The sequence below is a fragment of the Pelodiscus sinensis genome, chromosome 32 (genome assembly GCF_049634645.1).
Source record: "Pelodiscus sinensis isolate JC-2024 chromosome 32, ASM4963464v1, whole genome shotgun sequence".
Taxonomy (NCBI): Eukaryota; Metazoa; Chordata; order Testudines; family Trionychidae; genus Pelodiscus; species Pelodiscus sinensis.
The window spans coordinates 6,165,552-6,191,035 of NC_134742.1; the positions used below are offsets into that span (position 1 = coordinate 6,165,552).

The 25,484-nt window shown below is 52.5% G+C and overlaps 1 protein-coding gene across 5 annotated transcripts in view; it reads right to left on the reverse strand.

Annotated features, from left to right (window-relative positions):
- Positions 1-12,557: 12,557 nt before the first annotated feature.
- LOC142823105 (C-type lectin domain family 2 member D-like) overlaps positions 12,558-25,484 on the reverse strand; it is a 250,235-nt gene continuing 237,308 nt past the window's right edge. For 3 of the 5 annotated variants that reach the window (XM_075913410.1, XM_075913412.1, XM_075913411.1), the window contains exon 6: positions 12,559-13,474. In XM_075913410.1, coding sequence (XP_075769525.1) covers positions 13,183-13,474 — 292 coding nt within the window. In that variant the 3' untranslated portion in view covers positions 12,559-13,182. Of the gene's footprint in view, positions 13,475-25,484 lie in introns of all 5 variants that reach the window. The other 2 variants (XM_075913408.1, XM_075913407.1) reach the window with 1 other exon arrangement.

The window sequence follows — 25,484 nt, forward strand, 5'->3', positions numbered from 1 at the left end:
AGGGGGGAGCCCCGACCTTCAGGGGCCGGATCCCCGCAAGCCGGGGCTGCATCCGGCCCCCGCGCCTGAGGTTCCCCACCCCCACCGTAGGAATCTGCACTGGATGGGAGTCTCCCTGGGAAGGGCCTGGCCAGGCCTTCGACGCCCAGGGCAGGGCTGCGAGGCGCCGCGGTTGCTGGGGCTTCTGTGCCCGGCGTCCTGGCTGAAGGGCACCGGCAGCCCGAGCTCGGGTCTCGGGGAAGCGGCGCGACGGGAGGCCCCTCCGTCTGTTACAGCTTCAGCAGATCCCGGAGGTTCAGCAGGTCCCTCTCTGTCCTGGCCGGCCAGTTTCCTCCTCCGCTGCCCTGGTCCCGTGTGTGACCTCCCCTGGTCCTGGTTACTGGGCGGGTTGTTCAGTCTTCAGTCTGCGCCGTGACACTCCCTGTCTCTGGGCTGGAATCGTCTCCATCGGGTTGCTGGGTGCAGCCTGCACCTGGTTCCGAGGGGACGGCAGCTTCTCCCGCCACAAAGCCTGCAGGCTCCCAGCTTCCCTCTGGCAGAGCTTGCCTTAGGGCAGAGCGGCCTACTGGGTAGAGTCTGTACTGGCCCCTTTTCTCAGGGAAGTTTGGCCCAATGGCCAGAGTCAGTAATTGCCCCTTTTCTAAGGGCAGTGTGGCCCAATGGCCAGTGTCAGTACCTTGCCCCTTTTCTAAGGGCAGTTTGGCCCAATGGCCAGAGTCAGTAATTGCCCCTTTTCTAAGGGCAGTGTGGCCCAATGGCCAGTGTCAGTACCTTGCCCCTTTTCTAAGGGCAGTATGGCCCAATGGCCAGAGTCAGTACATTTCCCCTTTTCTCAGGGCAGTGTGGCCCAATGGCCAGTGTCAGTACATTGCCCCTTTTCTATGGGAAGTTTGGCCCAATGGCCAAGATCAGTTCCTTGCCCCTTTAGTCAAACCAGTGTGGCCCAATGGCCAGTGTCAGTACCTTGCCCCTTTTCTAAGGGCAGTGTGGCCCAATGGCCAGAGTCAGTACATTGCCCCTTTTCTAAGGGCAGTGTGGCCCAATGGCCAAGGTCAGTTTCTTGCCCCTTTAGTCCAACCAGTGTGGCCCAATGGCCAGTGTCGGTACCTTGCCCCTTTAGTCAGGGCTGTGCAGCCCAATGGCTACAGTCCATAAGCTGGCCCTGACTCACTGGGCTGTGCAGGTCCCTGTCCAGGGACAGGAGATGGGGGAGGGGAGGTTCTATCCCCCGCGGGGGGGAGGGGCAGCTCCTCCTTCTCCCCTGGTGCCCGGTCCAGGGCCGGGTCGGGTCCGTGGCTCCAGTCCCGGCGTGAGCAGGAAAAGCTCCGACTGATGCTCCTACTCTCGCTGGCAGCTCCTTCCCTGCAGGCAACACCGGCCCTGGAGCCAAGCTGGGGGTGGGGGAGCTGGTGCATCCCCGTGGCCGGGCTCCTCCTGTCCCAAGACAGCAAGGGCCTGTCATATGCGGGGCCCGGGACCCAGGGGGCAGTGGGGGCTTGGCCCTGGGCGGCGCCTCTCTAGGGCCCCCAGGGCCAGACCCCTCTGGCCTATCACTGCAGGAGCTGCTACCGCCTCCCCCTCCCCCCATGCCAGCTGTTCCCCCACAGCATCCGGCTGCCCCAGGGCTCCCATTCAGGGTCCCAGGTGTCCAGTGTTCGACCAGACAGTCCAGTTTTTGTGCCCTCTGCCCGGTGAGAACAGTCAGAACTCACCGGGCATGAGCAATGTCGGGACTTTCTGGTTTTCCGGCTGGGCGCCCGACGGAAGCCTGGTGGGGGGGAGGGGCTGGGAGGGGGGCGTGATCGGCGCTGGGAGCCTCTGGTTGGAGTGACGCCTGGGGGGGAGGGGAAGCCCCGTCTGTGCTCCTGAGCGCTGGGCAAGCGCCTTGTGCAGCCGCAGCAGAACTCACTGGCGCTGCGCCAGGACCGTGTGTGGAACAGGCAGCGCCCTGGGATCTGCACATGCCCGGCTACGTCCCGCTCCCCGCCGGCCGATTCGCTCCCCCCAACCCTCCCGGCAGCCGGTTCTTCCCACTTCTCCTCCTGATCTTTCCCGGCCAGTCCCGCTGCACCTGCCAGCCTTGCTTCCAGCAGCCAGTTCTTCCCCCCTCCCCCCGATGTCCCCCGGCCAGCCCCGCTGCACCTAACCCACCCAGCCCTGATTCCCATCGACTGGTTCCCCCCCATCTCCCCCGTCCAGTACCGCTGCCCCCCACCTGTTCCCCCCCCCCCCCCCGTCAGGCCTGCTTCCCACTGGCCGCCCCAACCCCCCTCCCTCCCCCGGCCAGCCCTGCCTCCCTCCCGGCCCGGCCCCCCACCCTCATCTGAGATCAAGCGTGTCCGATATTTTTTTACTCACCTGGTAACCCTACTCCCATTGCAGGTGGGAGCCTGGGCGGGTCATTTCCACAGGGCCCCCGGCCTGGCATCTGCCGGTGTCTGCTCTAGCAGCCCATTGCCCAGCGGGGTCCCTCACCTCTGGCCCAGCAGCAGTGGGCATAGGGGTCAGCCCCCTCCCTGGCCGGCCGGCCGATGTCCTTGGCTAGGCCCCCGAGACCCTACTCCCAACCCCCCTGGGCCAGGCGTCTCCCTCCTCACGACCCGTGCCCAGCCTGTGCCAACGAGCCCCCATCCCCATCCCTGGGGCTGGGCCCTGGTGCTCAGGGGAGCGAGTCGGATCCATGGGGCCTGGCTCTTAGGAAGGGCCTTGTCTCTCCAGACTAGGGCAATGTGGATGGATCCCATAGTGGGGGGGGGGGGGGGGGGGAGTTGTGAGGGGATGGGATTTGAGGTTCTTGTTCCCAGAACCAGCCAGGCCCTGAGATCAACTTCCACTCCCAGCCCTGACCCTGGAGGGGGAAGGGCCCAACACAGCCCTGACCAAGGGTCCCTGTCTCCCCTTTCCCACCCCCACCCCCCAGTGCTAAAGGAAAACAGCCTCCCCCTGCTCGCCCATGCTCACCTCCCCACTGTCTGTGCGCCCGTGTGGGGCTCTGCCCGCAGGTCCCCCCGCAGGGCCGGCCCGAGGCCAGACCCCGCCGTGCAGAGCCTGCAAAGGAAGAGGAGCCGGGGTCACAGCTGGGAAACCTCCTCCCTCGCCATGGCCCCCTGCTCAGCCAATCAGTAGTGAGACTGGGAGAGGGGGCGGCCGAGAGGTCTCAGGGGACGTCCCAAGGGTTGGCCCAGGTCACCCCCGAGGGGTCGGTCTCAGAGCGATTCCAGCCCCGCCTCTTTGGGGGCTCCCACACAGCCAGAAAGGGCGGGGGGGGGGGGGTGTGTGAGGCTACCCTGCCTTGCAGCTGATGTCAGGGGATCTCCATGAGCTCAGCCCCCCCGCCCCCCCAGCTCCTTCCCCCCCACAGGCCTTTGTGGCATCACCGTCCCCTCCCCCCACACGACTGGTGTCCTGCCCCCAGCCAGCACCTTGGGACACTTGGACAATCAGAGCCCAGAGCTGTACAACCAGCCACAGCCCAACCACTGCTCATGGGCACCGCCAGCAAGTGTGTGAGCAGCCCTGGCCCTTAGAGAGACTCGGGAACTGCCCAGAGATAGGTAGGTAGAGAAACAGCTTGATCACTCCCCCTCCTGCCGACACACACACACCTCCCCCGCAAGCCCTGCTGGTCTGGGACTGATCAGTCTGGTCTGTGAATCACAGAACAGTAGAATGGGAAGGGACATTGAGAAGCCATCAAGTCCAGTTCCCTGCCCTCACGGCAGGACCCAGCTCCGTCTAGATCATCCCTGACAGGTGTCTGTGCAACCTGCTCTGAAATATCCCCAGTGATGGAGATTCCGCAACCTCCCCAGGCAATTTGTTCCAGTGTTTCACAACACTGACAGGAAGTTTTCCCAACAGGCAGAAACATTTTCCAAATGTCCAACCTAAACCTCCCTTGCTGCAGTTTCAGCCCATTGCTCCTTGTCCTGTCCTCAGAGGCCAAGGAGAACAGTTTGTCTCCCTCCTCCTTGTGACACCCTTTTGGGTACGTGAAAACCGCTCTCGTGTCCCCTCTCAGTCTTCTCCTTTCCAGACTAAACAAGCCCAGTTCTTTCACTCTCATGTTTTCTAAACTGTTCCACATTTTTGTTGCTCTTCTCCAGGCCTTCTCCAATTTCTCCAATTCATTCTTCAAACATGGTGCCCAGAATTGGAGACACGACTCCAAGTGAGGCCTAATCCGCGCAGAGCAGAGCGGAAGAACGACTTCTCCTGTCTTGCTCACCACACTCCTGTTAGTGCCTCCCAGAATCATGGTTGCTTTTTTCTACAAGTGTCACACTTTTGACTCCTGTTTAGCTTGTGGTCCACTCTGACCCCTAGATCCCTTTCTGCAGGACTCCTTCCTAGACAGTCACTTCCCGTTCTGTGTGTGTGACATGGATTGTCCCTTCCGAAGTGGAGCACTTTGCATTTGTCTTTATTAAGCTTCATCCTATTTACCTCAGACCATTTTTCCGGTTTGTCCAGATCACTTTGAATTCTGACCCTTCCTCCAAAGCACTTGCCACCCCGCCCAGCTTCGTATCATCTACAGACTTAATAAGCGTCCTCTCTATGCCAAGATCTCAATCACTGATGAGGATTGAACAGAACCGTCCCAGAACAGGCCCCTGCAGAGCCCCTGCAGAGCCCCACGTGTTAGGCCCTTCCAGCATGGCTGGGAGCCATTAATAACGACCAGTTTTAAAGAGAACAAAAAGCCACAAGTCTCCCCTGTCAGTAACCACCCACTCGACCAATCCGCAGCGAGACCGAGAGCGCCGATTCAGCAGGGGCAGGGGACAGGGATCCACAGATGTCCAAAAGGAGGGGCCAGGTCACCTCCGGCTCCCAGCGCTCTGCCAGCTCAGCTCTGAGTGAGGCCTCCGACTGCCCCGACCCTCCAACACCCACCCACCCTAATTGGTGGGGCAGGGAAAGGGGGGGGGAAGACGCAGAAGAAGGCGAGACAGAGGGAGGGGAGGGGGCAAAGGGGAACCAAACTGAGCAGGCTCCATACCTCTCTGAGGCTCCGACCGTCTCACCAGGTTCGACACGACCGGCCGCAGGGAAGTAGAAAACGCCGACGAGGCTCCTCCTGCCCCCGCCCCTCGGTCCCAATTCTCCATCCTGGCCCCGCAGAGACCCTGGGAAGGGGCCGCGTTGCTGCCAAACCGCGGGAATCTCTGAGCTTGCCCCAGCCTTGCACCTCTGTCCTGATTGGCTGTTGTCAGGGTCTCTCTGAGTTCATCCCTGTCCCCCAATAGGCTGAGGTCCTGCCACAGGCCTTTGTGATGTCACTGCCATACCCACCCCTCCCCTGCAAGGCTGATGACCTGGCCCTGGCCGGCCCCTCTGGATGCTTGAGGGGTTCCCCTGGGACCCCACTGAATGGCAGCTGGTTGTGGGGCCGAGCGGGCTGGGCAGTAACGCCCCAGGGGCTGCTCCCTCGGCCCCACCCAGCTTGTTGGTCCTTAGCAGAATGTAAGGCCAGATCGGTCCATTCTGGAATCACAGGGAAAGTTGCCCCTCCCCCATCGGCACTGGCCGCCCTTGGGACTTAGGGTTGGCCAGAGGGCTCTGGGAGAGATACAGCCCCCGTCTGACAGCCTGGAATTCGCCTTCAGTTGCAGACCACGTGCCAGGCCAACACCAGAGATGTCAGACCAGGGTAACTAGGGGGGATTGTTAACGATACTGGTCTAAGCCCTGGCGTGGACACACGGGCACTGCTATAAGGGGCCCTTCTCTTGCTAGAGTGTAATGTACGTCCTGAGCTGGAATCAGTCCCTGCCAGAAACTTTCACATGGGTAGGACCAACTCCCTGGTAGTTTTTTCCTTCCCTCACTTTATCAGTAGTTGAATGATACATTGGCAATTGCCTCTAGCTCGCCTCATCCACAGTGCTCAACCGACTTCCCAAAGGAGAGTAGGTTCATTATAGGGAAACTGAGGCATGGAAAGGGGCAGTACCTTGCCCAAAGTCACCCCACTGGAAAATGGTAAACCCAGGTCTGCTGAGTCCCCATCCAGTACTGGACACGCACCTCTCAGTCAGGAAGGGCCAAATTCGTGACCCTCTGAGCATGGGTTCTTCAGGCTCTAGAGCCGTGGTCACCAACCAGTAGATCTCAGGGGCTCTAAGAGTAGCTCTTGAGCCCTCTCTGAACTGCACGCCTCATTTGAGGAGCAGCTACTCACCGAGCAACAACACAGGTGAGTAGCTGCAAGGAATGGTGGGAGCTGGGCGATCGGAAGGGCTGAAACACCCCAGCCAGCTGACTGTGGCTTTCAGCTGAAAGGCTGCCCCATGCTCCAGCTATCGTCAGCTTCTCCTCTGCACCTGCCCACATGGAGCTTGGTGCACCCTGGCTGAGCGCCATGGCCAGCTGGCCGCTTCTCTTCCCTCCAGCCTGGCTGCCCTGTGCTCAGCCTAGGGAGGCTGCCTCTAGCTCCAGCTGTGCTGGAGCAAGCTTCCCAGGCTGAGCGCAGGATCACAGATGCCCATCTGATGGACTGTATACGACCAGCAATCTCAGACTACAACCCAGACACCGTTCAGTCACAGGTGCCACACTGGGTATGTCTACACTACAATGTTAGTTCAAACTAACAGACGTTAGTTCGAACTAACATTCATAGGCGCTACACTAGCGCTCCGCTAGTTCGAATTTGAATCGAACTAGCGGAGCGCTTAGTTCGAACTAGGAAAACCTCATTTTACAAGGATTATGCCTAGTTCGAACTTACTAGTTCAAATTAAGGGGTGTGTAGACCCTTAATTCGAACTAGTGGGAGGCTAGCCCTCCCCAGGTTTCCCTGGTGGCCACTCTGGCCAACACCAGGGAAACTCTATTGCCCCCCTCCCGGCCCCGGACCCCTTAAAGGGGCACGGGCTGGCTACGGTGCCCGTGCCAGGTGCAAGCCTGCCAGCACCCAGCCAGCAGACCCTGCACCTGGCACGGCACAGAGCCACCCACCCTATGTCCCCCAGCGCACCCCCTCTTCCCGGGACTAGGCTGGCGGCTCCCGGGAGCTTGCCCGGGACCGCAAGAGGCGGGCACCTTCCTGGGCTAGTGCGGACATCGTGGACCTCGTCAACGATCTCCGCACTAGGCACACGAAAGTGGCCATCTAGGGCAGGAGAGCTGCCAGCCTGGCCCCCCAGGAGCTGGTGTGCATGAAAATCAAGGGGGTCCACTGAGACCCCCGAGCCTGAGCCCTGAGCTTACAACGGCCGTCCTGGGTCAGACCAAAGGTCCATCTAGCCCAGTAGCCTGTCTGCCGACAGCGGCCAACCCTAGGGACCCTGGAGGGGATGGACCGAAGACAGTGACCAAGCCATTTGTCTCGTGCCATCCCTCTCCAGTCTTCCACAAACTTTGGGCAGGGACACCACTCCTACCCTCTGGCTAATAGCACTCCATGGACCCAGCCTCCATGACTTGATCTCACTTCCCTTTAAACTCTGTTCTAGTTGTAGCCTTCACAGCCTCCTGCAGCAAGGAGTTCCACAGGTTAACTATTTGCTTTGTCAAGAAGAACAACTTTCTCTTACTAGTTTCAAGCCTGCTACCCATTCCTTTCCTTTGGTGTCCTCTAGTCCTTCTTTAGGGGAACTCATGAAGAACTTTTCTGAATTCACCCTCTCCACCCAACCCCTGCTTTTAGAGACCTCTATCCTGTCCCCGCTCCATCTCCTCTTTTCTAAGCTGAACAGTCCCAGTCTCTGTAGCCTTTCTTCATCTGGGACCTGTTCCCAACCCCTGATCATGTTAGTTGCCCTCCCCTCTCCCAGCCTTTCTCTTCCCCTCTCCCACCTCCTTTTCCCAGTCTCCCCCAGTTTTGTTCAATAAAGACAGAGTCTATGTTGGAAGAAACGTTATCTTTATTTTGTACATCAGGAAGGGGGGCTAGGGAGGGGTAAGTGGAAGGAGGTGAGGGAGGAATGGGGTACGAGCCCCCGATGGGGAGGACTGGGCTGGCTCTGCGGGCTTCTGGGGGTGGAAGCTCTCCTGCAGCCCCCCAATTGCCCCCTCTCCCCAGATGGCAGCCTGCGGCAAGTGCAGCCGGGCTGATGGCCGAGTGCTGTGATGTGCCCAGTGTGGGCACTCCAGGCACTCCAAGCCAGGACTGGTTTTCAAGCAGGGCACCCCTGAGAACTGTCTGTCCGGGGTGGGGGTCGGGTCCCTTTAAGCGCAGCCCTCGGCTAGCCTGAGACAGCAGCTCCACGCTCTAAGTCCTCCTCTGATGCCCTGCCGGCATTGCTTCCGGCCATCCTTAAGCCTTGTTCAGGGTCCACTCAATGTGGACATGCTAGTTCGAATTAGCAAAACGCTAATTCGAACTAGTTTTTAGTTATAGACTCGTTAGTTCGAATTAGCTTAGTTCGAATTAACTAATTCGAACTAAGTTAGTTCAAATTAGCGCTGTAGTGTAGACGTACCCATAGAGACTTTATTGGAAGAAAAAATATATAATTATCAATACTTGCTTTTAGATTTACAAAATAGCAGAGAACAAAATGTATCATTGTAAATTCTTCATTTGACATTTAAATAGCATTAATTAAAAACAGAGCATTTATTTCATAACTATAAACGTGATTTTAATTTTATATATTGCATAATTTAAAAATAAACTGTTTAATAGAGTGTATAAGAGCTGGGGATAGCAAGTGATGGACAGGAGAATAGAGAGGGCGGAGTTTCAAGGAAGGGGCGGGGCAGTAGATCTTCGCCTGGTCTGAGACTTAAAAAGTGATCTTGGGTATAAAAAGGTTGGAGGCCACTGATCTAGAGGCTGGTGACTTAGAGTAAAGGACCCTGGATGAACTGGAAAAAATTCAGAACCAGGGGCCAAAGATGACAAAAACCATGCAATGGGTCCGTATGAGGAGCAACTAAAAGCATCAGGCTGCCCAGCTTAGAGACGACACAGCTACCAAGGGATCTGAGGGGTGTCTATCAAAGGACGAAAGGTGCAGAAACACGTGGGGGGAGAAGTGGGATTGACCTGTTCCCACAATACAAACCAACAGCACAGAGGGAGTGGGGGTGTCGGCTGATGAAACTTGTTATGCTTATAAGAAGCACACGGGATCTTTTCCAGGGGAGAAGGCAACATACTGTGTTAATTGAGAGTACAGTAGAGAAGCTGTTAGCATATATAAAGACAGACATAAGGGCTATGTCTATGTAGTGCCCATCTTCAAAAAAGGGAAAAAAAGGACGATCTAGGAAACTGTAGGCCAGTCAGTCTTACCTTGGTTCCTGGAAAAATCATGGAAGGGATCCTTAAGGAATCCATTTTGAGGCACTTGGAAGAGGGGAAAGTGATCAGGAATAGTCAGCATGGATTCTCAAAAGGCAAGTTGTGCCTGACCAATCTGATTAGCTTCTATGATGAGGTAACTGGGTCTGTGGACATGGGAAAGTCAGTGGATGTTATATACCTTGACTTTAGCAAGGCTTTTGATACGGTCTCCCACAATATTCTTGCAAGCAAGTTAAGGGAATGTGGATTGGATAAATGGACGGTAAGATGGATAGAAAGATGGCTAGAAGGCCGGACCCAGCGGGTAGTGATCAATGGCTCGATGTCAGGATGGCGGTCAGTTTCTAGCGGAGTGCCCCAAGGTTCGGTTCTAGGACCGGTTTTGTCCAATATCTTTATTAATGACCTGGATGAGGGGATGGATTGCACCCTCAGCAAGTTTGCAGATGACACTAACCTGGGGGGAGAGGTAGATATGCTTAAGGGCAGAGATAGGGTCCAGAATGACACAGACAAATTGGAGGATTGGGCCACAAGTGTAGGGTAAACTGAGGCAGCCCTAAATGTGCTAGTAGGCCTCTAAACAGCATAACTCCATTCTAGGATTAAGGCCTGGGAACACCACAGTCAGGATAAGAACTGCAGACAGTAAAAGACCCTGGTCACCATAGCAACCACGTTCTAAAACACTCGAACAGGGTCTCAGTTGGTAATGTAACACATTTTGCTTAAGATAACATTCATAAAATTTGCTTAAACTGTCTTGCTTCACTCCTAGATAATAAGCCTAAGAACCAAGTGCTGCACCAACTCAAGGCCATACCCGCCTGCTATAGCAACATCATCATCTATGCAGACTAAAATGTTATTACTGTTTTGCTGACATGTTTTGGCATTTAAACAATAACCACCTGTATATTAATTAATGAGCTGTTACTTTGCAATGGGCGGAGATATTATGTAATCTTTAGTAGTTCTATTGGCTTATGTGCTCATTTCGTCTTGCTGCTAGACCTATCAAATCACTTTTCCTCCGTCCACCTGCTGACTATATAATCTATTGTATTGTGTTAATTAACCAGTGTTCACCAGGGTAACCCCTGTGTGTCACTCCATCAGCTGATGTATAATAAATCCTCCGCTTGTTTTCACCTGCATCCAGAGTGTCCTGGCTTATTTCCAACAGCTTGGGGGCTCGTCCGGGATTCAGGCTTGTGAGCTGATCGGGAGCTGGAGACTGAAACCCAAGAGAGGTGAGTATATTTAATTTACCACCTCATTAGGTTTAGGGGTTGACGTCTCTGGTTTCCTTCAGACACATCCTGGTTCCGTTCCCATTTGAGACATGAGATACCTGGATGAGGGTGAACCAAGTATATGAGGCAGGCCTGAAAGAGGGAGGGAGGAACATCTAACCCCCCACAGGGGACGAGCACAAGAGAGTTGTGTACTGTTAGAACTAAGGGGCTCGTTATAGAGAGACTGGATAAATCACCAGGGAGTGATTGAGCCGTACGTTAAGCTCGGGATTGGCCGAGTACGCAAGGCGGCAGGCAGCACGAACTGGTGACCCACTCTCTCATTGCACGTAACATTGTAAGACCTGGCGGACGCCCCCCAACAGGCACTTAACGTACACACTCTCGCATAGTGCAAATCCCCGCCAGTAATTGTGAAAGTACCAAGAGACACTACAAGAAGAAAAGACCGTACGGCATAAGCCCACACACGGAAGTTCGGGGAAAAAGGCTGATCCCTAAGAGTACGTCTGAAAGACGAAGCTAAAGAGGGACAGTTAAGTCATGTGTGGACTCCCCGAGGAGGTACCAAAAAGCAGAAGCAGGGAGGAAAGCCGCGCGCAGCCTCCGTAAGTCAGCCGGGTCGAGAGCAAGGTGTCCGAGCCCGAGCTGGAAGTAAGTCAGCCGGGTCGAGAGCAAGGTGCCCGAGCCCGAGCTGGAAGTTAGCCGGGTCGAGAGCAAGGTGCCCGAGCCCGAGCTGGAAGTTAAGCCCAGCCAGATTGGGAGCCAAAGCACCCAAGTCTAGGACTGGAAGAGAAAGAACCCAGCGCCTGTCCGGAGGGACTGGGAAGGTCGGACGGTGAGCTGTAGCTGTTACAGCTGGAAAGTGTGATCCGCTGAACCTCTGCGTTTTCCGGACCACGTGTTGTGTGTTTGTATGTCATACCTGTGACGGACCAGGCCGTGTCTGGGCACAGCTAAGGGCGTCCGCTCAGGGCGAATTGCTCAAATCCGGGGTTCCTTACAGCCCCCGACTGGCGACCTCTCCACACAGGCCACGAACCAGTCTCACAGAGCGCTTCAGCTGCCTGCCTGAAGCCTCCCGAGCAAAACCCCTCCGACACCCCAGCAATATCCGTGCCCCAGATGGCCCCGGGCCTATACACAGGTGGGGGGTCCTAGCACCCAATCCCACCTACCCCGAACAAGTCCTGTCCGGTTCCAAGAAACCAGCCACAGATCCCTGGTCAATTTACCCTCTGGATCTTACCCACAACTCACGCTGGGCCAATCCTTTAGAATCTAAAACTAAAGGTTTATTAACACAAGAAAGAAAATCATGAGAGTAAGGTTATTAAAGTACAGTACGTTACATGCACCGAATCTCCCAGTTCTCGATGCAGGCTCTAGCAGAGGTGTTGCAGCTGCTGGTTTAAAAGTTCTTATTGCACATCCTGAGATCAGGATGGGTTCACAGGTCTTCCGGGCTCTTCAATCCCTGCAGTGCTGCCTCTGGGATGAAGTGCTGAGCTGAGAACCAAATGGCATCGACCACATGGCCTCTTTATACTCCTTCCTGGCCTCTTCTTGTATGCAGCAAGTCACCTGCTCAGAGGCCAATCTCTATGTTTCCTGCTGGCTGCCCTCAGGTGACACATCCCATTCTTTGAGTGTGTCCATAGCCTATTGAGAGTCATTGTTCCACAGGGCTTTGCTACTCAGCCTGTCCATAGCCATGCTTAACCACATTCACAGAAATATTCAGCTTCCACACAGATTACAGATTCCTACCTACACACATAGACATTATACACTCACATAAATAGCGTACATAAGATCAACAAACAACAATCTCCCATTCAACACCCCACATGGCTCCCCCCACACCAATTTCTGGGGCCAACACCCCCACCTAGGGGTGCAGCAGCGATTTGGCTGCTTCCCTCCAATTCAGCAACGTGACACCCCCAACGCAAAATTGATGCAGGAAGTGATGCCAGTAACATCACTGAGGGCATCACAGGCCTCCCCCGACAAAATGGTGGTGTGCCTCAGTTTCCTTCTTACACATGTAAGCAGGGGCTGAACTGCTGCTTGCTGTCAGCCAGCTGAAAGGAGGGGTGGGTGTGCCCACTACAGTTGTTTAGCTCTACAAGGTTGTTAACTGTTAACTGTTGACATGTAAATACTGCTCAGGAGAGAATCCAAGGTGTGGCTATGTAAATCCCATTCAGCCAGGGCTGATGGAGGGTCAGTGTTGGAATGGAATGTGGAGAATTGTATATAATTTGGGACTGTTGTGGGGGTCACTAATCATGCTACCCCTAAATGTGGGAACTGTCAAACATGCCACCAGTGCTTGCAGGAGAGACACCACCATCATGGTAAGAGGTCTCGGAAGAACAAGCCTCCCCCCTTCCAGAGTTGAGTGAACAGAGCTGGGGGAAAGGGTTAAAGGACTTGAGTCAGCCTGCTTCACACCTACCAGGTGTGAGCTATAAGACTGGCCCAGCCTGCACCTTTCCCCCTTTGTTTTAAGGACAGACCTAAAGCAGACTCCCTGAGGAGTCTTTTTGTTTGCTAGTCCAGTGAAAGCTGGATTCATTTGAGAGCTGAAATCACTGGTTTGGCTGAGAGTTGAAATCACTAAGCTGAAATCACTGGTTTGGCTGACAGCCAGACCTACTGCAGCCAGTAGAGTGGCAGCAGGCAAGGAGCGGCGACTAGCGGCATGGCATGGAGCGGCGGCAGGTGAGGAGCGGCCATCAGCGGCGTGGCGTGGAGCGGCGGCAGGCGAGGAGCGGCCATTAGCAGCGTGGCGTGGAGCGGCGGCAGGCGAGGAGCGGCCATTAGCGGCGTGGCGTGGAGCGGCGGCAGGTGAGGAGTGGCGACCAGTGGCGTGGCGTGGAGCGGCAGCAGGCGAGAAGCAGCGACAGGTGCCCAGCGGAGCGTCCAGAGGTGTGGGACGAGACAGCTGGTGAAGCGTAGCGGAGTTTCGTATAAGGTGCCCCTTACCTATCTCCCCACCCCCATTTCTACCCAGGTTGGGAGGTGAAACCCTGTGGGTGAACTTTGGGACTCTGGGTGGCACAGAGACTTGTGGGGACAGAGACTTTTGGGGAGTCGGTGGACTTCGAGCGAATCTTGGCCGGGGTGGGGGCTCATGTTTGGGTTATGAACTCTGTTTGTGGTGTTTTCCCCCAAGCTAATGCCGTATCAATTCTTCCTCTGTTTCATTAAATGTTCTTTTCCTACACTCAGACTCAGTGCTTGCGAGTGGGGAAGCATTGCCTCTCAGAGGCGCCCAGGGGTGCATGAATTTCCCAGATCACTGGGTGGGGGCTCGAGCCGGTTCTTTGTGAGATTGACCCCAAGATATTGAACCCAGCCCTGGTTCCTGCCAGGCCTATCCGGCAGAAGGGCTACACACAGGACCTTCTGGCTGGAACCCTTTTTGTCCTGTAAGAAGTTCCAAAACCAGTTACAAGTGTTAACCATGAAAGAGCAACATCACAATGTCCCCTTACATACCGTCTGTCGTTTGGTACATCTCCAGACAGATTACATGGTATTTTCATAAGATCATGCACATTGTATACCGTTACAATTCTCTGCAACAATAATACATTGGTTACAAGAATTAACATCAGTAACAAAAACAATCCTATATCAGGTGTATATTGACATTCCCCATCATGCCCCTTCTTTGGCTCCACACCATTGCAGTTTTTTCCCTTCAGGTTCAACCTGCAAATCTTCTTGGCCAAAGCAAGTCCTGCCCCTCCCCCTTGTCCTCTGGGCTCCAGGCCTGAAACCTCTGGCCTGACCAAGACAAAGGGCTGGCTGGGCGTGACTCCCTGGCTCACAATGGCCCTGGAATTCTCCCCCTTCCCCCACTCAGTGGGGTAACAGCAGTAAGCTGTAGACTCCCAAGTCTCTCCTCTGTCCCTCTCTAACCTCTGTTTCCACATGGAACCAGATATCAACCTCCCTGATTGAGTATGAGTGTCCACCGTGTCTAGAGATGGGAGCTTAATTGCCATCTCCTGCATCCTAGGGAGGGTGACCACACAGCTGTTCTGCTCTGCATACTTGGCTACACAGTCCTTCTCCTGAATCTGAGACACTAACTTCCCACTCTCCTCCTTCACCTGGGAACAATCCTGTCCCACACACACTGACTTCCCAGCAAGCTGGTCACCCACAGTCACTGGGTTAGCAGCCTGCTCCAATTCTCTGGCTGTTCCTGCCTCATCTGGAACAACCCTCAGTCCCTCTGAGACCTCTCCACCACCATCCACACTGGGCTTCCCTAAACCCAAGTCAGTGGAGTCACTGCCAACAGACAAGTTCTGTCTGTCAGGCACTACAACAAGTGCCTCACACAAGAAGCTGCTGCTGTTTACAGGCAGAGCTTTCTCCTGAATGCCTTCTCCCAGCAAGGCCCTGTCACCTCCCTCAGTCACAGCAAACTGCTTGCTACAAGCACTGCCAGGACTCTCCTCCCTATGAGCTTCCTTAGGCAGCAGTTCACCCTTCCCTGGCTCTGCAGCAGCCTTGCCCTGCTGAGCCACAACCAATTCCTCCTGCAATTCCCTTACTCCCTGAGTTATCTCTGGCCCCTCAGGTGGATTCACAGATAATCCCCTCTCAGGCACATAGACAGACTCACAAGAGACAGGGTCAGAAGCACCTTCACTCCCTGTGCAGCTCTCTAGATGGCTGTAAACTTCCACACCATCATTAGGCTCCAGAGTTAACATGCCCTCAATCTCTCCTTGTGCCCGGGCTAAGGGGTCTCCCTGCTCCCACAGAGTTGCTCCCCCCCTCTTCCAGCAACACAGCAGCATCAGGCACAATATCAGGGTCACCACTGTCTGGTCTCTGGGGTTCTGGCAAAACACTGACTGACTCTACCTGAGTCACCTCATCCCTCTCCCCAGCAGACACAAACCTTGGGCCACCCCCTTCCTGGGCCTTAGCCATATCCAGACCCAACTCTGGGACAACAGCCCTGCTCTCAGCCAACACAGGCTGTGGGGCACCTTCCTCAGACAAAGGAAGAAACTCTTCCCCACACACTGACAGACAACCAGAGGCAGTTTCTCCCTTGTCCCCACACCCCTGGCTAATCTCAGGCATACAGCTATCTACTGGGACAGCTTCCTTTACTGCCCCCTTGCTACTTTCACCAGCCAAATTGCCAGCTTGCACACACTGTGCTTCTTCACACAAATCAATTTCAGCTTGTGCAGGTTCAATTCCACAAACCTCACCAGCCACCAACTCCTCAACTAAAACTTCACTCTGGCCAGCCACTCCAGGCTGCCCCAGAGAAACATTTCCCTGATTTCTGGGCTCTTCCTGCCCTGGTTCTGATTCCAGCCTCACCTCTGAGGCATCAGACGGGCCCTCACCCACAGGCTCACATGTAGAGACACTTTCCCCTTGGTTACAGGGAGACTGACCAGCTCCAGGAAACTTTCCATACCCACATGCACCCCCTTCCCAGACCTCCCTGTTAGCTACAGGTAACACAAAAGGTTTGCATTCATACATGCTTTGGGGTTGGGTCATCACATCAGCTGGGTAAAATACGTCTGCCATATCATAAGCACACCGCATACCCACAGAGTTATACATTGAACCTTCAGGAGAATACAGTCTCTCTTGTTCTTTTAGTCTCTTAAGCTGGAGGTCAAGTCTAGCATTTTCCTCCTTGGCTAGGGCCATCTTCTTTGCATGCTCTGCCTCTTCCCTCCTCTGTCTCTCAGCATATTCTGCCTTTTCCTCCTCAAGTTCCCGATCCATCTCCTTCTGTCTCTTAGCAATTTCTTCATCTGCCTTCCGCCTTCTTTCAGCAGCCTCCTTGGCTTGCTTCTGCTCCTTTTCATCCACATCTCTGGTTAATAACAACACTACCAGATCTAGTTTAGAGGCCCTTTTCCTAAAGGCAATGCCTCTCCCCAAGCACAAATCCTTCAGAGCACTTTTGCTCAGACTCTCATATAATTCCGGGATCATCGCAGCGGCTCTTTAATCAACCAAACTCTCAACACCAAAAATCAAATTTAGACAGCGTGGGGTCCTGATCCCAAAGCTCAATTGACCAAGATCTGTGGATCCTGCCGACTACGCCACTGTGACGGACCAGGCCGTGTCTGGGCACAGCTAAGGGCGTCCGCTCAGGGCGAATTGCTCAAATCCGGGGTTCCTTACAGCCCCCGACTGGCGACCTCTCCACACAGGCCACGAACCAGTCTCACAGAGCGCTTCAGCTGCCTGCCTGAAGCCTCCCGAGCAAAACCCCTCCGACACCCCAGCAATATCCGTGCCCCAGATGGCCCCGGGCCTATACACAGGTGGGGGGTCCTAGCACCCAATCCCACCTACCCCGAACAAGTCCTGTCCGGTTCCAAGAAACCAGCCACAGATCCCTGGTCAATTTACCCTCTGGATCTTACCCACAACTCACGCTGGGCCAATCCTTTAGAATCTAAAACTAAAGGTTTATTAACACAAGAAAGAAAATCATGAGAGTAAGGTTATTAAAGTACAGTACGTTACATGCACCGAATCTCCCAGTTCTCGATGCAGGCTCTAGCAGAGGTGTTGCAGCTGCTGGTTTAAAAGTTCTTATTGCACATCCTGAGATCAGGATGGGTTCACAGGTCTTCCGGGCTCTTCAATCCCTGCAGTGCTGCCTCTGGGATGAAGTGCTGAGCTGAGAACCAAATGGCATCGACCACATGGCCTCTTTATACTCCTTCCTGGCCTCTTCTTGTATGCAGCAAGTCACCTGCTCAGAGGCCAATCTCTATGTTTCCTGCTGGCTGCCCTCAGGTGACACATCCCATTCTTTGAGTGTGTCCATAGCCTATTGAGAGTCATTGTTCCACAGGGCTTTGCTACTCAGCCTGTCCATAGCCATGCTTAACCACATTCACAGAAATATTCAGCTTCCACACAGATTACAGATTCCTACCTACACACATAGACATTATACACTCACATAAATAGCGTACATAAGATCAACAAACAACAATCTCCCATTCAACACCCCACATGGCTCCCCCCACACCAATTTCTGGGGCCAACACCCCCACCTAGGGGTGCAGCAGCGATTTGGCTGCTTCCCTCCAATTCAGCAACGTGACAATACCCTGTCATTATTTGTTCAATCCCAAGGAGTGCTCCTTTTCCTGCTAGAGATAATCCTATTTCTCCTACTGATAGTATGTTAAAAACCACATTTATAATCACTCATCTGAATGAATGCAAATTGAGGTATGAGGAGTGACTGCCGCTGACAAGGTCTTAAATGCAAGGGGAGGTCAGCCGAACCTTGAGGCCGAGTGGATATGTGAGGGAGTGACGACTCCCCTTATTTCATAAGCTGCTAATAAGGTCTGACACTCTAAACGCAGCAGACCCCTTCTTTGGAGTATGTAGATTTAGTTTCCTATATGCCACTGAACAAACAAGGAGTGGACAAAATACTCCCCTGAATAACTAAAATGAATGGGGATCAGTCTAAGCATACCCCCACTGTAGAAAGGCACCTACTACATGTATGTGCATCATGGTCCAAGGACCTGTAAGCATTTAACAGATTAACAGAAAAGAAATTAAAGCCCTGAAGGATAAAATTGAAGCTCAGAAAAGCAAAAAGAAATCCTCCCTATGGTAAGAAATGTAACTTACAAGCAGCAGTGCCTCTGAGCTAAAAGAATGCACTGGGAGTGAGAGGAAAGGATTTCCCAGCTGGCGCATATCAACTGTGCTGCCTCTCCCAAGCTTAGAGGGGGAATTTGACACATTACCCCTTTACTCCTCTCTATGCCCAGACCCATATGAGCTATACATCGTTATAGCTAGAGAGGAGGCATGAAAGATAACTAAAAAGGATCAGCTCTTCCCAATGAAAAAACGGGCTCTAGTAACAACTTTGCCCGATCCAAAGCAAATAAACTTAACAGCTGATGGGAAGTATTCCTCCAAATTCTCAAGGAAAGAATGCCTGCCGACCATCAAGCCATATTAACCCTAGGCATTTTAGTTAGAAACATTTACACAGAACAATACAAGAGTAGGAAAGTCTGCCAACCAACTTCAGGAGATTCTCAAGGCCTTGTTAGCAAATAGATAACTACAGCCTCTCCGGCTGGAATCACAGGCAATTCAAGGATGTTTCACAATGCATGAGCAGAGGCCGTCCAGAGGAAAAAAACAGTTAAAACCCTTCCCTCACACGCTGTTATAATTAGCTTGAGGGCGTGGGAGGAAGTAACCTAAAAGCCACCTCAAAGGCAACCGGTAGAAATTAAATTTAAAGATGTAATCACCAGAAGCTAAATCTGCCCTAACAAGGGGACACATTCTGCAACATAAATCTCCTTACAGAGCATGGGCAAGTGATCCACCCCAGAATCAGCAGCATAGATCAACTGCTGGAGCATGGATGTTATAAAAACCCTGTACTAAGAAGTTTAAAATTAATAATAGCTAACTGCAATAATACACATTTAGATTTACATATTGAAAAGAATAAGAAGGTGTGGGGGCTAATTGGAAAGCCCGCTCTCCTTACCAAATTAATATTGGATAAACTTGTGTCATTAGAAAAGGTCATTTAGCAGGAATCAGGATAAACCATAAGAAAGAAAAGAAAAAAAAAAAAAGCATGTGAAAGGAGAAGGCAAGGAGTTTAAAGTCCTATTGGCATAGTAGAAAGTAAATAAGAAATTCGATTGATACTTAACTGGTTAACTGTATAGAAGAATGGAATCTATACATTCAATCCTTAAGGTTAAATTTACTCTTTAAGAAAACAAACCATTGTTTTAAGAATCCAAGCCCTGAAACTTCACTGTGTCTCTGTTCCAGGCTGAGTTGATAGCACTTTTAGCTTGCTTTAAGATCCAAAGTGGTGTCTGCAAACTGCCTGTCTGTTCTAGAAAGGGGGGAGCACTGTTCCTCATAAGTAAGCCTGTAACATTGTATATGATTCTTTTCAGGAAAAGAAAACCTTTTGCTTGCTAAAATAGTAACTAGCAAGTGCCTTGTTCTAAGAAAAAGTTTCTGTGGCAGCAAATTATTTGAAGCTTCACACATTAAAGGAAAAAAGAGCCTGAACTGCAGTACAAGAGGGAAACTGAAGCATGTCATCTTCAACTTAATAATTGAACAATGAAGTAATTTACTCAAACCCTCTGAAGCTGGTGTGCAAAACAAAGCATACCATTAGGTAACAACAGGATAATAAAAATTAAGAAAGAACATCTGTAAAGAAAAAGTATTCTAAATATAATGCACTACCCCAATATGGGTAGAAATGTTTTCTTGTCTTTCAGATCATCAGAAAGCGCTGGTACCAGCTGAAGAAAAACAACAAACAAACAACAAAAAACCATGGTTCTGTGTCATGACATAATAAGTTTGTGTTCTGTCCAAGTTTGTCTTATGTGTCTTAATTGTAATACATATTGCAAATGTTGTTGTGTATAGGAAATTGTTTTAATGAAAGGATAATTTAAGTAAAGCAGAAGCATGGATTTAAACCAACAAAATTAATAATTGGGCCCAATCAATTGGCAACTCTAAACTTAATCAATTGTCAACTTTAAAATTCAGTAAAAGGATAATAGTTTAGTAATTATTTAGGCTAGAAGAATGTTAACAATGTCTCTACAGGTGAACAAAAAAAGAACTGGAAGGAAGCAAGGAGCGCATCACGTGAACAGGAGGATGGGAGACGGGTACCAGCCCTCTCCCCCACCAGACTGGTTTTGCTTTAATGGCCACACAAATGAAATATTTAGCTTCTGCAAATTTGCACACCAACCATAAAAGTGGTTTGGCCAGAGATAATAACAAATCTATAAGTAACAACACGGGCAAGCGGGACATCAGCATATTTAAGTAAAGATGCCCACAACAATAAGGAAACTAGTAACCTCACCATTGCAATAACAGCTACTTGCCCTGCTACTCATTGGTGCCTGATGCCTTAAAAGGCCTCAAGAATTATGGAATTGCATAGGTTCCTATTAACAATTAAACATCTGTGAACCATGCTTGGTCCTATAAGAGAAACAGTAACTCTAGTCAATGTAACGTCTTTCAAGTCACATACATAGAACAAATACACACTACTAGCAATGGAGAATACACGGCCTTGGGCCTCCCCTCATTCACACATAATTATTTTGTTTATTGTAACAACATGAACACTATGAGGACAAAGAATACACAGTCCTCTGAGTTAAAGTTTGTATGAAATATTGTAGGAAAGAAGCTAAACACTAACATCAGGCCACTGAAGTTAAACCTACTAACTCTTACTGGGGCTTACCACTTAAAACCCAAACAAAGGTAACCCCTAAGGCATGGCTGTCACTTGTTAAACAAGGGCCATTGCTAAATTGCCCTCATTTAAGTTTTATTAACCAAGTCCTTGAGGACAAAATAGAGCCTCCCAATTGTACATCATTCCCTCAACAGACCAGTCCCAGAACTAAGATAACTGTCACTGGTCCTTACCTTGGTGATGTTCCACACTGGTATAGACCAGCTGTGTGCTAGACTGGCTAATGGAATTGGCAAGTGCCTAATTAGGCAACAACGGGGCTTAGCAGATACCATCGCAGATTGGTTTGAGCCTGGAAACTCTGTCAGTAGCACTTATGTCCAGGCTGGTAGATGCAGTAATATCCAGTGCTTGTAAAGGCCTAGACACTAGCCAAGCTAATCAAGTGAACCTAAATAGTTTGAAGGATCTGTTCAGCTCTGTGTCCACTTCACTAAACCTAACCAGATATTTGGACCAGAGACTAATTAGATTGTTAATTAATCAAACTAAATTAAAGAAATTAAAAGGCCAGTATTGAAGAACAGGGTAAGCTTTAGCCACTACCACCCAGCCCTTATAGAAGTGGTGAGTCCCCATCTTCCCTGTGCCTATCCATGAGAGTGGGGAAGTAGAGAATTATTAAGGACCCAAAGGCCCACCTAGACAGGCCATAGTATAACCGTTTGTTTTAGCCCCTCTAAGGATTCCTCACTCACAATAATCAGAATAGTAACCTCCCTGCCTGTACCAAAGCAAGAGCATATAGATAGAGTAGAGAGCATTGCTTATTCTGAAGGTGTAGAAACCTCCCTGTATCCAGGGATTATTGCACCCACTTTGATAAAAATTTTATGTATCTGCCCATTTAACATCATGACGAATCTGCCTAGGTTTAATGTGGTTCTCACAGAAAAACAAATAAACATCGAGCTGGTCCAAATAAACGGTACCTACTGGTGTTTGACTACCCAGACAGATCACTCCATCTTGCCCCTCTACATATCTGTCTGTGTGCATAACAGTCCCCCACCGGGCGATCCTGACCGTTGATGAAATGCAGCTCTATCGCACTTCGGGAGTGATGGGTAACTTAACATGAGATCTTGAGTGGCACAGCGGAAGTAAGTACCAAGAGGAGGGTTTACTGGCCCTGCAGGCAAAGATTAAGGAGTTGGTGGCCAATGCCCAAAGATATATCGGGGCCGGCCGTCTGAGGTACACACCGTGGACCATGCCAAACACCTACCTCTGAGGCACTCGACCAGGCAGTAGAGGTCAAACCTAAATCATGGGCAGCGCCTTCATCAGCAAAGAAATACCCTGGGAGTGGATTTAGGTAGTGTTTTGCCAAATGATGTGGGAAGTTTCAATCATAACATTCATACTGGTACTGGTATTGTGCCGTCGCTTCCAGCGTAAAATAAACACCCTGAAATTACTGTATTTGACCTGGCGGGTCAGGGAACCCTAAGGTCAAAAGGAGGGAACTGTAGGGTAAACTGAGGCAGCCCTAAATGTGCTAGTAGGCCTCTAAACAGCATAACTCCATTCTAGGATTAAGGCCTGGGAACACCACAGTAAGGATAAGAACTGCAGACAGTAAAAGACCCTGGTCACCATAGCAACCCACGTTCTAAAACACTCGAACAGGGTCTCAGTTGGTAATGTAACACATTTTGCTTAAGATAACATTCATAAAATTTGCTTAAACTGTCTTGCTTCACTCCTAGATAATAAGCCTAAGAACCAAGTGCTGCACCAACTCAAGGCCATACCCGCCTGCTATAGCAACATCATCATCTATGCAGACTAAAATGTTATTACTGTTTTGCTGACATGTTTTGGCATTTAAACAATAACCACCTGTATATTAATTAACGAGCTGTTACTTTGCAATGGGCGGAGATATTATGTAATCTTTAGTAGTTCTATTGGCTTATGTGCTCATTTCGTCTTGCTGCTAGACCTATCAAATCACTTTTCCTCCGTCCACCTGCTGACTATATAATCTATTGTATTGTGTTAATTAACCAGTGTTGACCAGGGTAACCCCTGTGTGTCACTCCATCAGCTGATGTATAATAAATCCTCCGCTTGTTTTCACCTGCACCCAGAGTGTCCTAGCTTATTTCCAACAACAAGAAATCTGATGAGGTTCACCAAGGACAAGTGCAGAGTCCTGCACTTGGGACGGAAGAATCCCAAGTATAGTTACAAGCTGGGGACCAATCAGTTAAGTAGTAGTTCTGCAGAAGAGGACCTGGGGGTTACAGTGGATGAGAAGCTGGATGAGTCAACCATGTGCCCTTGTAGCCAAGAAGTCTAATGGAATATTAGGATGCATTAAGAGGAGCGTTGCCAGCAGATCAGAGATGTGATTATTCCCTTTTATTCAGCGTTGGTGAGGCCACATCTGGAGTATTGTGTCCAGTTCTGGGCCCCCCACTACAAAAAGGATGTGGACTCATTGAAAAGCTCATGATACCATCTACATGTTTTGTTAGTCTATAAAGTGCTACCAGACCAGCCCCTGACACTCTGGAAAGGCTCAGGCGTGATGCTGAAGAAAGACCAGTCCAGCCTTCCCAGGACCAATTGTCCAACACTCCTGTTACGAGCCTCGTCCCGCTGGAGTCTCCTTTGCTGCTGTAAGTGCTTTTGGTTTGCTGCAGATCCAGCGTCTCTCACTGGTGCATCTCAGGCTGCTGACCCCAATGTCCTTGTTCAGATATGCACAGCCCCCGTCTCCTCCGATCACAAACCTGCAGGGCAGAAACCAGGGAGCGGGTGTGAGGCAGGAGCCGGGTGTTTCCCGTCGGTCACAGACAGGGGGCGACACTCCCACAGGGCAGGAAGCTGCTGCTTTCACACCCCTCAGTTCCCTTTCCCGCTCCCTGTCCCCAACCCCGGCCCCCAGCCAAAAGAGACAGTTCCACAGGGGGCAGTGCAGCAGCAGGGCCAAGAGAGATTCTAAGAGGAACTGACCTCCATGGAGCACGTATACCAAGGGGATGGTTTAACTTCAGGTCCTGCTCCCCACCCCACCCAGCTGTAGGGTTGCCAGGTGTCTGGTATTCGGGCCCTCTGTCCAGTAAAAAAACCCAGAAAATACCAGACGTGCAATGTTCGGTATTTCCTGGTTTTCCGGCTGGGCGTCGGATGGAAGGCTGGGGGCGGGGGGGAGTGGTTGGGAGGGGGGCGTGATCAGCGCTGGGGGGCCTCTGGTTGGAGTGACGCCTTGGAGAGGAGGGGAAGCCCCGTCTCTGCTCCTGAGCGCTATTCCAGCGTGTGATGGAGCCACAGCCAAACTCACAGGCCCATGCGCGGGACAGGTAGTGCCCTGGGATCTGCACATGGCCGGGCGCTCCCCCGCTACCCTCCCAGCCAGCTGGTTCTCCCCCACTTCTCCTCCCAATCTTCCCCGGCCAGCCCCACTGCCTCCGCCAGCCCTGTTTCCGGAGGCCAGTTTTCCCCTCCTTCTCTCCCAATCTCCCCCAGCCAGCCCTGCTGCACCCAACCCCTCCCCCATGCCAGCTCTGCTTCCCGCTGGCCAGTTCTCCCCTCCTCCTCTTCCTCCCCCTCCTGATCTTCCCTGGCCAGCCCCGCTGCCCCTGACCCCCTCTCCCCCTGACCAGCTCTGCTTCCCGCCAGCCGCCCTTCCCCAGACCCCCCTCCCCTTCCTCCCAGCCAGCCCCGCTCCCCTCCTGGCTGGTCCCTCCTCCCCCACCCCGTCTGGTATTTTTTTTTTTTAAGACTACCTGGTAACCCCACCGAGCTGCCCCAGCACCCAAACTGCCCCAGGCACGGGCTCCAGGGGAGCAGCAGTGACACCGCACAGGAGATCTGGGGTCAAGGCTCCCCAGGCACTTGACATCAGCTCTCAGGCCAGGTGCCCGGCCGACCAGGCTGCGTTGGGGAAGCTGGAGCTAAACGGCAGCAGCACAGATCCCATGGAGGCGGTGACATCCAGCCGCTCAGACCCAGCTTCCCGCCAGACCTGGACCCAGCACGACCCACCTGGGCACAGGGCGGGATCCCGGCCCACAGGCAAATCCTCCCCCACTGACCCATCTGACTACTCAGTGGCAGGTGCTGGGCTGGGAGGAGGCCCAGCACCACTCTGGGCAGGCTGGGATCTCCCCACCCCCAGACCTCCAGCCTCTGGCTCTGGGTGGACCACTTGCCACCTCTTGCTCCCCCGCTGGGGCCCGGAGGGAGCTCCGCTCAGCTGGGGGCTGCACAGCGTGCCACGGAGGAAAGTGAAGGAGGGCGGGGCAGGGCACCACGCAGGGAGGGGAAGGGAGTGGGGCTGGCCAGAAGGGGGGTGGGAAGCAGAGCTGGGAGAGGATCAGGGGCTGTAGGGGCCGGCCGCAGGGGAAGAGAGGAGGGGTGGGGCAGTGATGTACACGGCCAGGGGGCGGCCCCCCCTTCCTCCTCCTGCCATGGCGCTGAGTAGTGCGCCCCTCAGCCAGGCCGCTGCAGGAGAGGGAAGGGGGGGGCGGTGACGTCGACAGCCCTGCCCCATGGCCGTGTATGTCACTGCCCCGCCCCTCCTCTCCTCACCCGCGGTGGTATGGCTGAGCACGCACCACTCAGCCAAGCCGCCATGAAGGAAGAGGAAGGGGGCGGGGCG